This window comes from Nilaparvata lugens, chromosome 2 (genome assembly GCF_014356525.2).
Source record: "Nilaparvata lugens isolate BPH chromosome 2, ASM1435652v1, whole genome shotgun sequence".
Taxonomy (NCBI): Eukaryota; Metazoa; Arthropoda; class Insecta; order Hemiptera; family Delphacidae; genus Nilaparvata; species Nilaparvata lugens.
In genome coordinates this window covers 72,092,548-72,105,422 of record NC_052505.1, presented here as the reverse complement: position 1 = coordinate 72,105,422, position 12,875 = coordinate 72,092,548, and the positions used below count along the sequence as shown (strand labels likewise).

Sequence of the window (12,875 nt, the reverse complement as noted above, 5' to 3'; positions counted from 1 at the left end):
TCCAAAAAAAAATAGGTTATATTCTTACTGAGGAAATTTAAAGTTCTAAGTTCTGTCCAAGAATATATTATATGACTATGATAAGCAAACAGTAAAATATGCTACCTACATAATTACTAGAGTAAAATGAACAATTTGAAATTGAAAGGTTTCAAAAATCAATTACAATTCAGCTGATAACAATCTCATATTTTTTACAATAAAAGTAGGTAAATAAAATTAATTATGTGGACTCATGATGATTCAATAACACAGGATTCTCTCTCTCTTGGGTTAACAGCCGTAGGGCTGGTTGGCAGCAGCTCTCCATGCTTTTCTGTCGTCCGCTTTCCGCTTCAGCTCGTAGTATGATCCACATCTCATATCCGTAGCAATTGTTTCATATACTCCAGCCTAGGTCTTCCTCATATTCCTTCCCTCAACCATTCCCTCCATTATCCTTGTCAGTAGAGTGTCACGTCTGATGATGTGGCCAATCAGCTGTGCTCTTCTTTGCTTGATCCACTCAAGAAGTTCCGGTTCTCTCCCACTCTTCAAAAACTTGCTCATTTTAATCATATCTCTCCCACTGATCTTCATCATTCTTCTGTAGCACCATGCCTCGAATGCAGCCAACGTCTTCCTCTCTCACCCCCATTGTCCACGCCTCACTTCCATATGTTGCAGTACTCCATACCTACGTTTTCAACATGTTTTTTTCTTACGTCGAGACTTATGTTTTTTTGAGGTGAATAGATTTTTTTCTCTTATTGAAGGCAATCTTAGCCTGGGCAATTCTGCTGGCAATGTCCTTGCAGCTTCTTCCATCACTTGTGATTTTGCTACCCAGGTAATTGAACTCCTTCACTTCATTTACTACCTCATTCCTTCTTTACTGCTGACTGTTCTCCTCTCTGTCCTGCAACATATTAGCACTTTGGTCTTTCGGATGTTTATTTTCAATCTAAACTCTTCCTCCATTATTCTGTCCATTTCATTCAGTGTTTTCTGTAGTTCCTCTTCACTTTCTGCCATTACTGCTATATCATCCGCAAAACGAAGCATATCTACCGTTTCCCCATGAATTTTCACTCCTGTACAAACTTTTTCTCTCACTCTGTCGATTGCCTTTTGAATATACACATTGAACAAGTATGGGGATAGCGCGCATCCTTGTCGTACCCCTTAACACAGGATTATTGAATATGTAATGATAGCAATATACTAGGTATTCTGTTAACATTTCAAATCATGTAAGTGTGGAGTTTCATAAATGATGCAAAGATCTATGGGAACATTTATATTAATTGTATTATAATTATACCATATGATAAGCAAACAGTAAAATATGCTAAATAATTATTATAATATTGTAAATTGAACGTTTGTAACAGCTGTGTATAGTTGAAAGTTGTGTGTATATTTTTGGCTTCAAAATTCTCTAAAATAATTTAATTTATTCAAAGTGCGGTGATATTAAGTGCAAAATTTGACTATAATTTAGTTTTTTAATCATTCTAAATTCAAAATTTCTAGCTAATATATAATAGAATGTTTCTTCATTATTTGCTTCATTTCTGAAACTCCCACTCTTATATGATTTGAAATTACATCAATGCACACCTACCGGTACATAATATTCTACATTCATAGCCTGATGTAAGTATGCCTAGATTATAAAATTTATTTAATTAAACAATAAATCATAAATCTTTCCTTTAACATTAACAATAAATCATAAAATCCAAAAAAACAATAGTATATCCTATCAAAATAAACATAAGACTGTGTTTAATAGTTTCAATTAAACACAGCCCTCCTCTGGACTGTGTACGAACAAAATTCGGTATTGGAATAATAAGAATAAGAATAAGAACTATGAGCCTGTTTTTTCCATTGATATAGAGAATAAGTTAAGAAGAGCGAAGTCCGCTATGATGCCACTGCGCTAGTGTAGCTACCAGAAATTTCGGGCAAGAAGTCAGGTATTTGTATTTGCTGTGTAGAAAAAGAGCCTTTTTCAAATGATAATATTTTTTTATTGAAGCAATGAAAAATATTCAAAGTATGGTAGTTTCATGCAGTGCTTATGGATGAACGAATCTGCATGCGCCAGATAAAAATATTTCTTTTCATACATAAGTATTTTTATATTTTCATTGGTCATGTTTCAAGCAGGCTAAGCCTAGTGCCAAATGATCGTTTCAAGGAATATTGTGCTTAGGTTGATTCATTATCATTCTTTGCCAAGTACCTAATAAAATATAAGTTTCGGTAATATTATAATAAATATTTTATTTCCATAGATCCAATATAGGTATCCATATTCCATTCCATTAATTTGTCTTATATTGTAATATTTTGTGAACTACCGTATGAAAATATTGTATGCTAGATTTGTATTATAAAAAATATTATTTGCTAAAATTGTCTATAAATTCTTCATTATTGCTTATTTTTATTTTTCCCGTTCTTATAATATGTAGTTATTTTTATCTTGTATTAAATATAGGAGTATAGAGTATAGTGTTAGGTACCTATACTTGAGTTGCAAAACGAATGGAAACAGTTTCACCAAATATTGTGATAACAGTTAATTTATTATTTGCCCATATAAGTCTGTCTGGGCGCCTGACTTCTTGCCCGATATTCAATGGCGACGAGAAATGAAGGAGGCATCATGCTTCCAAACGCTTGAAGGTATAGCTTAGTCATCTAACTATACATATCAATGGTTTTTTCATTCCCAATCATTTCATGACAGTTTATATTTGTTGAATAAATAAAAATAAATAAATGATACGCTTCTCTGAAATCTGGCCCAAAGTTATTCCCTTGCTTGTGAAAAGTTGACATTTATAATTCAAATTCATTCCATAGTTTGCTTGATTTGAAAAATTCAAATTTCAGATTGTTGTTGAGCGTCTTCAGGGATACACTGCTCCAATGACTCGAGTGACTCGAGCTAGGTGACACGCGTTTCATGGGAGCTTTTGACAGTTCATCACCCGGTCGCCATCTTTGATTTTTCTAGCCCGGGTCAGGAATCGTGACCCGACCAAATAGTACGGGCTACGAAGTTGTAGCTCGAGTCACCCGGAATCGGAGCGCTCCTATTGGTTGAAAGTTTCGCGTCGTCTGCTCTGGTCTGCAGTCAAGAAAACAACACAACTTTTGCATTTGCAAATATGGAGGATTACTATGAACAGCAGTATGTTTTTGATGGCATATTTTATAAAATAATCGAAAAGGAGGAGATTCATACATTATTGGCTGGTGAGTTTATTATTTACATTATTGACAATATTATTAGTTTTGTATGGCTATTCTATTAAAATATATTTGTGCTCATGACGTGATCTATCCAAAACTATTAGGCTTATTTGTTGACCAAGAAATTGTTAATATTCTGTTAATATTATTCTGTGTAGTCATGAAAGTTATTGATCTATTCACACAAATTGTATTTGAATAGCATTGAAAAATTTACTTTTGATTTAGGCTACGTACTTCTTTTTCTTCTTAGATTTCTATTGCCGTTTAACCTCAATACCTATTTATATTTTGTTTAGGGCCTCTTGATTTAATCACAAAATAAATAGAATTTAATTTTCAAATTTCAGAATACTTAATCGGCTGGACAGTATATTCAACCTAATAAACTAAACTCATTTTCAGTTCATTAGAAAGTTTGTTATTCTTTAAGGAATAGGCCTCAGCTAGGCATCATAAAGATAATAAAAATTATCTCTTGCTTTCTATAAGAGCTGTGTCAAGAATAATTTTATTTGCTACACAGGTCCTCTGCATTTTATTAAGATTAATTCTAATTTAAATTTACAGCTTAATTAAACTTTATGATTTTTGTTTTACAGGCAGCCCGGACTTCTTCCAGTCCTATCTGAAAAAAAACGATGGCCACATCGAGATGGCTGGTGTAGCAACAGGTAAGGCGCTTTTATACAATACTCTTATAATACAAATTATATCACATAATAATTAAGCTAGCTGCATATTGAGACGCAACACAACGTGACGCAAGTCTGCTGATTAATATCAAACACAAATTAATATCATGTGATCATATTATAATGTTCACATTACAATGGCTGGCATGAGGTTACAATGACTGTGTGACCTGAGGCTAATAATAATAGAAGTTGGTACAGATTCGCGCCACACGTCAGCTTAGTTTAATTAGTTTTATGGGTGAAATATTTTGTGCTATAGTAAGGTACACGTTATAAGATGACAGCATTTGATTAACATTGGTGTTGCTGTGTTTCTATCCTTTGCCTAATCTTTTTTTATCAATGTAGGAATATAATCAATTAACAAATTTTTCAATCTAATTATGCAAATGTATTATTTAATCATTGAGAAATATAATTTCTTGATGAGTACAATCAATTGATTTTTTTAAACAAGAATGAACAGTTTAGTTTAATATGCAGCTTTATGCCCATTGCATTTTGAAAATTGCATTCTGACTAGGCAGAGAATCGGTAATGTTGTTCTTCTATATTTCTCCACTGCCAATATAACGTGGATCTCACTATAGACCCGTTTCTTCTATCATATACGTTCATAATTATAACATTATTCGTGCTACTCTTCCAGTGTGATTTAAGTTTCTGTGAGATTTATAGTATAGTCCAGGCAATGAATGCTCAAAAAGGGTATAGAGGGAAATGTTTGGAAGACAATTTTTAACCCCACAGTTCTGTTGAGTGTAGTGAGGAGGTAAACATATTAAAAGTCCCCCTGTGCTAAGGGGGTGGGGGTGGTTTAGAGTGCCATTTTTGGATTCTCACATAAAACTCAGAAACTATGTTTCCTAAGGACTTGACTGTCTTATAAAAAATTGAAGCTTACGTAATTTCCTACAATATTCATTGTACAATTTTTTTATATATCCTCTAGTTTCGAGATATCTGCTATTGAAGGTGTGACATTTAAAAAAAGAAACATGTTTGTCACCAATTTTCTTCTATTAAATTTTGTAAAACTTTAAAGTGAAAAAAACACTCATGTGTGTGATGTGGTCAAAAATTGTCTTCCCAACTTTTTCCTCTATAACCTTTCCTTGACTGGACTAGTAGCCAAGCTTGAAGTTTCCTTCTTGAACAACTTCGAAAAAGTGGTACAGATGCAGCCTGTTTGAGAATGATTAATGTCATATTGAAAATTCATAACTATATTATATTTTGCAAGTACCACTGTATACAGACTGTACTACTAGTAATGATAATATAATGCTTAGTAGGCCTACCTTATGAAAGTCAATTATGTTCACTACTTAATGATGTTTTAATATGATTGTTCATTATATGCCACTCTCTTTATATTACAGAAGCCACCACAGACAGTCATGTGTGGACGACTGAAGCGACCAAACTACTTTTGGAAGAGTACCACACGAGGACGAACAAATTCAGAAACTCAAAAATTAAAAATGTAATACTATGGAGAGAAATCATTGATGTTTTTGAAGCCCATGGGTACTCTGGGATCACTGAAAAGATCCTAGATGATAAATTTAGAAGTATGAAACGAACATTTAATCGTATAAAAAAAAACAATGATACTAGAAAAAGCACTGGTAAGGGGTCCATCAAGCCTTGGGAATTTTATGATTCGATGGCAGATATTTTGCAAGATGATTCTACGGTCAACTTGCATAAAGCATTTATTATGAGCAGCTCCTTTGCCCCTCCTTCCACATCAACATCCCCTGCCCATCCACTTCCCTCAACTTCCTTTGCCCGTCCACCCCCATCATCATCTCCAGCCAATCCACTTCCCTCAACTTCCTTGCCCGTCCACCCCCATCATCATCTCCAGCCAATCCACTTCCCTCAACTTCCTTTGCCCGTCCACCCCCATCATCATCTCCAGCCAATCCACTTCCCTCAACTTCCTTTGCCCGTCCACCCCCATCATCATCTCCAGCCAATCCACTTCCCTCAACTTCCTTTGCCCGTCCACCCCCATCATCATCTCCAGCCCATCCACTTCCCTCAACATCCTCCACCCCTCCCCCACCACCATCATCTCCAGCCCATCCTTTTCCCTCAACATCCTCCACCCCTCAACCTCAATCATCATCTCCAGCCCATCCTTTTCCCTCAACAACCTTCACCCCTCCACCACCATCAGCATCCCCTGCCTATCCTTTCCCATCAACCTCGACAGCTTTCTCTCTCCCAAATACGCCAACCAAGAGAAATCTTCCAGAAGATGATCCATCTCCCCGAAAAAGGATGAGAGTAAAGCCTAGTAGGAGATGGCAGAAGTTGGAGGAGCAAAGGAGGGAGAGTTTAGAGCTGGAGAGAAAGAGGGTGAAAGCCCTACAGGGGATTGAACAGGCCATCAAAGATTCAAATATAATTGAAAAACAAAAGCTTGAGTTATTAAAATTAAATGTAAATATCAACATTGAAAAAAATGATATAATGAAAAAAGCTTTGGAAAAAATTAGTTAAAGTAAGAGTAGGTTAGGTTTCCACAAAAATGAAAATAAACTAAATTAATAAAATACTGAATATATCTTGTTTTATTATCTTTAATTTCATGTTCAGTAATTATTATTGTCCAAAGTAGTTGAATGACAAAATTTATTGAACACAAATGGAATTGTTATGGAATGAACACATTTATTACACTAAATTTCTTACTCTTAGCACATTCAAAAGATTGAAAGTTTCCTAAAATCAATATAATATGGTTCTATTTTTCCTAATTTTATGCAAAGTGATTATTATTGGCAAATACATGTTAATGATACTATACCAATTTCAATAAACCAATCATAAAAATGCATAGACTTACTGAATAATGAAATATTTAAATTATATACTATTTATACAATATAATAATGGAAAGCAATAATGTTTTTGAGTGGTAGTGAATTATAACGGGTTTCCTATGAGGGGCACAACTCGAAATTGAATGACAAAATTTATTGCACTGCAAATGGAATTCTTATAAAATAAACACATTTATTACACTAAATTTCTTACACTTAGCACAATCATTAAATCAATATAATATGGTTATATTTTATCAATTATAGTTCTAATTGTATATACAGTAATTATTTATTGCACAATTCAAAATAATTATACAGTACTTATATCAATTTTAATAAAATATCTAAGAATAACTAAATAAAGTCTTATTATAAAATGCCTCAATTAGATCACCTATATATTACTACTAGCTTCTTAAACTTTGTGCTGTGTCCGTGGTGAAACACCCGTTACAATCATGTTTACTAACCTATAAGGGCAATGTTGCCGCTATTTGATTTCTTTTGTTATTACCCCGTTCATTGACATGACGTTCAACCTCATACTGTTGCGGGAGATTGTCTTCATCATCAGAGTGTTCTTCCTCATCACTTAATCCTTCATTCTCTATGATCAAGTTATGGAGAACACAAGATGCCATTATTGTTTGTGAAACAAACTGCAGGTTGGTTAGCTCCAACAATTTCAACCTACGAAACTTACCTTTTAATCTCCCAAAACTTCTTTCAATCACTGATCTGACCGAGGACAATTTCTTATTGTAGTTTGATTGCCTTTCGGTCAAGTGACCAGTATCGCGGTAAGGTGTGAGAAGATAAGGGGTGAGTCTGTAGGCTGCATCACCTATTAGGTGGTGTTCAGGAGCTATCATTCTCTGATTATTGTCCTGTAGCTCTTGTCCAATCGGACTAAGCCCGAACACCCTGGCATCATGCATTCTACCTGGGTAGCCGGTCGAAATATTGATGAATTTGCAATTTTCATTGCAAATTCCCTGCAGTATTACAGAATGTACCTGTTTCCTGTTATAGTAGTCGTGGTCGTTGCCCGCAGGTTTTTTAATTTGTATATGGCATCCGTCAATTGCACCTATTATGCCATTAAACCCTCCGGAACGAGCTTTAAATACCTGAAAAACATTTACATTGAATAATTGGATTATGAACTAAGAGTTTGTATTTTATATTTTTCACTCTACCGGAATATCAATGAATAATAATTAACTAAAGAGAAGAAGCAAGGTCTGCATCACAGGAAGAAGTTCCTTTCAAGCTGGATTCCACATAGTATCAGAGTCTGTGTCCGATTTGGTGAAAATATTTTTCCCATGATGAGAAGACCTATATGATGAGTTTTGAAGAAACTATTGCCAGCACTCAGCCTGGCGGAGGGAGTATGAATGGGCTGATAGCCCCAAACTCATTGGGAGAATATTCTCTCTAATACTAATATATCTGAAAATCCAGCTTAATACAATCGTGAATAAATGCATCACTATTCACGGCTCATCATCATGTTCCACGTAGAACTAGTTATTTGAAAACTTTAGGCCCAGTTGCACAAAAGCCTGCTAAATTCTAATCATGAATAATTCCACAAGAACCAATCAGAGAAAGTTTTTCTGAGAGGAAGGCTTCTCTGATTAGTTCTCATGACATTTATTTGGTATTAGAAGTTAACAGACATTTGTGCAACCGGGTGATAATGTTGTTTGTATTGAAGGAAGTTCTTATGAAGTAAATGCTGTTATTAATTACCTCAGATGACTTTTGTTGCTGCAAGGGTGTTGACCATTTGATATGATCATCTACTGCAGCTGCAATGACATCCACTATCTCATAGAATGTTCTATGAGCAGTACTTTGAGAAAAATTGTATCTGTCACCAGCAGCTAAGAATGTTTCTGGTTTGCTCAACATCCAAACTGTAAAAAGGACTTTTTTCTCAAGAGGTATCTTTATATTTGCAGGCTGATTTATTCTCCTTCCTATGACTTCAAAGAGCACCTGAAAATGTTGGAGTTAATTTTTGTAAAATTGAAAATGAATAAAAACAAACAATCTACCAGTCTTTAATTTTAATACACAAAAAATGAGATACTCAATTTTTAAAATAACAAACCAGCAGTTACTTGAGATGAGTAAAATGGTGTAACAACAGAAACTAGTCTCTCGAAACGTTTTCGAAATAAGTGTGGTTTAGAAAATGTAAGTTTTTGTTTTTATGCAATTTAAAAGCAGTCAAAATATCTTTTCAGGGGAAAAAGTATTATTTTCATTCAATGAAGACTAGTAGTCTATTTGATAACAACCCCCCCCTAAAATATATATTCATAATTAATAAACGAGAATCAAAAATCTACACCGCGACCCACTTGGTCTGTTACCGGTAGGTGACCTGAAAAGAGAATGCTATATTAAACATGATTACAAAATTTCAGTGGAAAGATTCTGATGATGATAATAGTATGGAATCTTACCTGCATGGTCTGCCGAGACATTCTAAAATAACATTTCTATTCATTGGTGTGAAGCTTTCTAATATGCTCTCTGAACAATTTAGAGGTTTGCCAAATCTAGTTTTCAAGCAGAGGCTGAAGATATTCCTAATCAGTAGCCCCATTTACACTTTCCAGGAGTTCTATGAACTGGCTAGGACATTGTAAAATTATTAATATTATGTTGAGGTACCTACATTAAGTAAATACTGTATCAACTACTGCTGTTAGAGCCAATGAGGTTGGCATCTAAACACGTTACTTAGTAGCTTAGAAAACAAAATTGTTACCTTTAAAGGCGTCTTGTTTGGGGTATGGCGGGTTCGCAGTGGACTGTAAGAGCGGTCTCCTCGTTCTGGTAGGCGGTAACACGTTCAGATAATCAGGAATTCACTTGCACTGGCGATGATTAATATGTGGGGAATACATGGGCCCATGTTGTGGCGAAGAGATTACACAAAGAAAATCCAATTTAGATATTTAGCGGAGTACTCTAACAATAACTTTTCCTCACTAGTCGCGGTAGTAGTTTAAATTCAAACAAGTGAAGCGGTAATACACATTTGACTTCTTTAAAAGGAGAAAAAACCGAGAAGCGTCAGAGCACAACAAGCTTCATCAAACAGTTACAAAACGGAAGAGAGCTGGTAAGCAAGAAAAGTGGGGGAAAACAGGGAGAACAGTGCCAACTATGGCAGTAGCATGCTAGATGGCCGTGGGTGAGCGCGGTCGATTCAAATATGGCAAGATATGGCTTGGCCCATACAACTGCTACTTTTCATTTCTGTTTGTTTGTTTTTATTTGTGTGACTGCATTATATTTCAAGACCAGAATATCTTATATTTGAATATATATATATATATATATATATATATATATATATATATATATATATATATATATATATATATATATATATATAGTTTATAGGTCAAATATATTCTATATATATTCTATATTTATATATATATATATATATTTTTTTTAATATCTTTCTTTGTTTGGACATGATATTAATATATCATGATATTGTAGTTCTTTTAGAATAGTATATTTCAAATTTTTGGTTGGGATCGATTTAGTATGTTATTTTGAGCACAAAATCACAAAAATTAAACGGCGCTCACTATTGTTTTTTAAATAAACTAAGTTCAAAGTAGCATAATTTTACATGCACTTAACCTATGAGTAGCAGCCATTTTGATTATTGAAATCATCAAATTATGATATTCCTAATCTGAGTTTTCCTAACCCAAAGCTTTTCCTAAACTAAGCTTTCCTAACATAAAGCTTTTCCTAACCTAAAGCTTTTCCTAACCTACAGCTTTTCCTAACCTTAGCTACTTATGGTTGCTACTTATAGGTTAAATGCATGTAAAGTTCTCCTACTTTGAACTTAGTTTATTTTAAAAACAATAGTGAGCGCCGTTTAATTTTTGTGATTTTGTGCTCAAAATAACATACTAAATCAATCCAAACCAAAAATTTGATGACAGGTATGTTGGCACTGGACGTGCACTTTAGCCATATATGGTGTATATTCTATCATATCATCTGCTGAATTTCCTTTTTTTAAATATATGCGATTCTTAAGTTTTTGATGACATTATTTTAACAGCATATTGACTATTAGGCCTATTCAATCAAATTCGTTGATTTTTGCTCCGTAAACAAGATCGCAACGCTTCAAGAGTGAGGACACTCTTGAATATAGGACGAGAAATATGGAGTTGCTGTGAATGCTTTTAGTTCTTATTTAGTTCTCTATGTTCATAATGTGATTAAATGAAATCTGGTGTGGTAGGCCTATACTCACACAATGTTCCTTGCTCATTGATCTATAAGCCTCATTCTTAAACGAGGATAATCTAGGGGAATAACATTATGCTGATTGGCGGCTAAATAATTTTAATAAAACTACAATTATACTATTGTTATTGTTTTCAGAGTACATTTTTCTTTGTTTGAATTATGAAATTTGAGGATTTTTTAAAAGTTGTCAAAACAGCTGTTCTACAAATAAAATATCGACGTGTGTTCTTTTGAATAAACAGTTTATTAATAAATAAACAGTATATTTATTTATTTATTAAATATAAACTGTTCTATTTACTGTTCTACCCACCTACCTCAAGCACGAGAAGGAGGTTACAAAGTAAATTTCTCAAGGATGGGGTGGACCCTCTGTTAGTTTCTCAGGGAGAAGACTCATGCTAGTTGATAGAGCTGATATATAACTATACAGGGTATGAATTTGAAAAAAAACGGTCAAGTCATTTTTGAGCAAATCGTAAAAACATGGTTTTTAGTAATTATCCGCCATTTTTCTCAAGAATATTACGGAGCTCCTGCAATTTTCCCAGAAATGAGACTCATGTCAGTTGATAGGGCTTATAAATAGCTATCCATGGTATAAATTTGAAGCTTATCGTTAGAGCCGTTTTCAAGAAAACCGTGAAAAACATGGTTTTTAAGTGATTATCCGCCATTTTTATCATGAATATTACGGAGCTCCTGCAATTTTCCCAGAAATGAGACTCATGTCAGTTGATAGGGCTTATAAATAGCTATCTAGGGTATGAATTTGAAGAAAATCGTTAGAGCTGTTTTCGAGAATACCTTGAATAACATGGTTTTTTAGTCTTTATCCACCATTTTTCCGCCTTTTTGAGTTGAATTTTATTGAATTTCTTATTGTCGGATCCTCATGGTATATGGTAAGGACCTTAAGTTTAAAATTTCAAGTCAATCGGTTAATTAGGAATGGAGTTATCGTGTTCACAGACACACACACACAGACCAACACCCAAAAATCATAAATTTTAAATAATAAATCATTAAATTTTTTTGGAAAACAATACTTTCCTTACGTATGGTAATAGAGCAAGGAAAGTAAAAACCACAATGACACGTAAAAGTAAAAGAACACGTAAGTAAGTAAGTTACTTGAAGTAAATTAAAAGTTAGTCACAAAAAAGTCAGAAATAAGAACTCACCAACGTGTTATCCAACATGAATGGACTCACTGAGATATACTGTATATTATATAATATAATGGGTTCTCTACCAGCAAACTCCGAAATGCATTTTGAAATCCATGCGTATTTTGTTTCCAGTTGGGACGTTACTTTTACTTACTTTTTTACTTGTGTAGTCTTGTCCAGCAGCCAGAACTGTGGAAATCGACCTTTCATCTTCCCTTTTATAAGGTTCGTTTATCTTCTCATGGTTTGTAGGTATGCTGCACTGCTTCTCTACAAACTCTTCCAAGCTTAAGTACAATCTCATGCAAAGTATGGTTCATAGTAGATTCATGTTGTCGGTCGTGTCTCACAAATCCGGAATTTTGTTAAAAATATTTCGATCATTGCCAATATTATTGTCGGAATAGCCAAGTGGCTATAGGTCGGAGCTGTCACACAAATACATACACATAAATAAATATAAATACAGACATAAGCCTCCAGATTGTCCAATACCCAATGTCGTGATCAAGGCAGGTTTTTCTGGATCGATCGTGTCAAGTAATTAAAAACAATATTCACAAACTTTAGGCAGTATCACAGTCCAGCAAAGCTCTCACTAA

The 12,875-nt window shown here is 34.1% G+C and overlaps 2 protein-coding genes across 2 annotated transcripts; one reads left to right on the top strand and one right to left on the bottom strand.

The window, feature by feature from the left end:
* The first annotated feature begins 2,919 nt into the window (after positions 1-2,919).
* On the top strand, positions 2,920-6,298 carry LOC120349965. The gene is made up of 3 exons (XM_039421648.1): positions 2,920-3,255; positions 3,855-3,926; positions 5,333-6,298. The coding sequence occupies exons 1-3, from the start codon at positions 3,168-3,170 to the stop codon at positions 6,244-6,246; spliced, it is 1,074 nt and encodes a 357-aa protein (XP_039277582.1). The 5' UTR covers positions 2,920-3,167; the 3' UTR covers positions 6,247-6,298.
* A 44-nt stretch (positions 6,299-6,342) lies between these two features.
* On the bottom strand, positions 6,343-9,288 carry LOC120349966 (putative nuclease HARBI1). The gene is made up of 3 exons (XM_039421649.1): positions 9,271-9,288; positions 8,549-8,797; positions 6,343-7,920 (listed from the first exon to the last, which is right to left on the bottom strand). Exons 1-3 carry the CDS (start codon positions 9,274-9,276, stop codon positions 7,261-7,263), a joined length of 915 nt encoding a protein of 304 aa, XP_039277583.1. The 5' UTR covers positions 9,277-9,288; the 3' UTR covers positions 6,343-7,260.
* Between the last annotated feature and the right edge of the window lie 3,587 nt (positions 9,289-12,875).

Bases quoted from the DNA above. Each gene is read 5' to 3' on its own strand.
- LOC120349966 (XM_039421649.1), bottom strand. The intron at 7,921-8,548 runs GTAATTAATAAC...AATGTTTTTCAG, and splicing joins AGCAACAAAAGTCATCTGAG to GTATTTAAAGCTCGTTCCGG.
- LOC120349965 (XM_039421648.1), top strand. From the start codon at position 3,168: ATGGAGGATTACTATGAACAGCAGTATGTTTTTGATGGCATATTTTAT. The intron at 3,256-3,854 runs GTGAGTTTATTA...TTTGTTTTACAG, and splicing joins GATTCATACATTATTGGCTG to GCAGCCCGGACTTCTTCCAG. The intron at 3,927-5,332 runs GTAAGGCGCTTT...TTTATATTACAG, and splicing joins GATGGCTGGTGTAGCAACAG to AAGCCACCACAGACAGTCAT.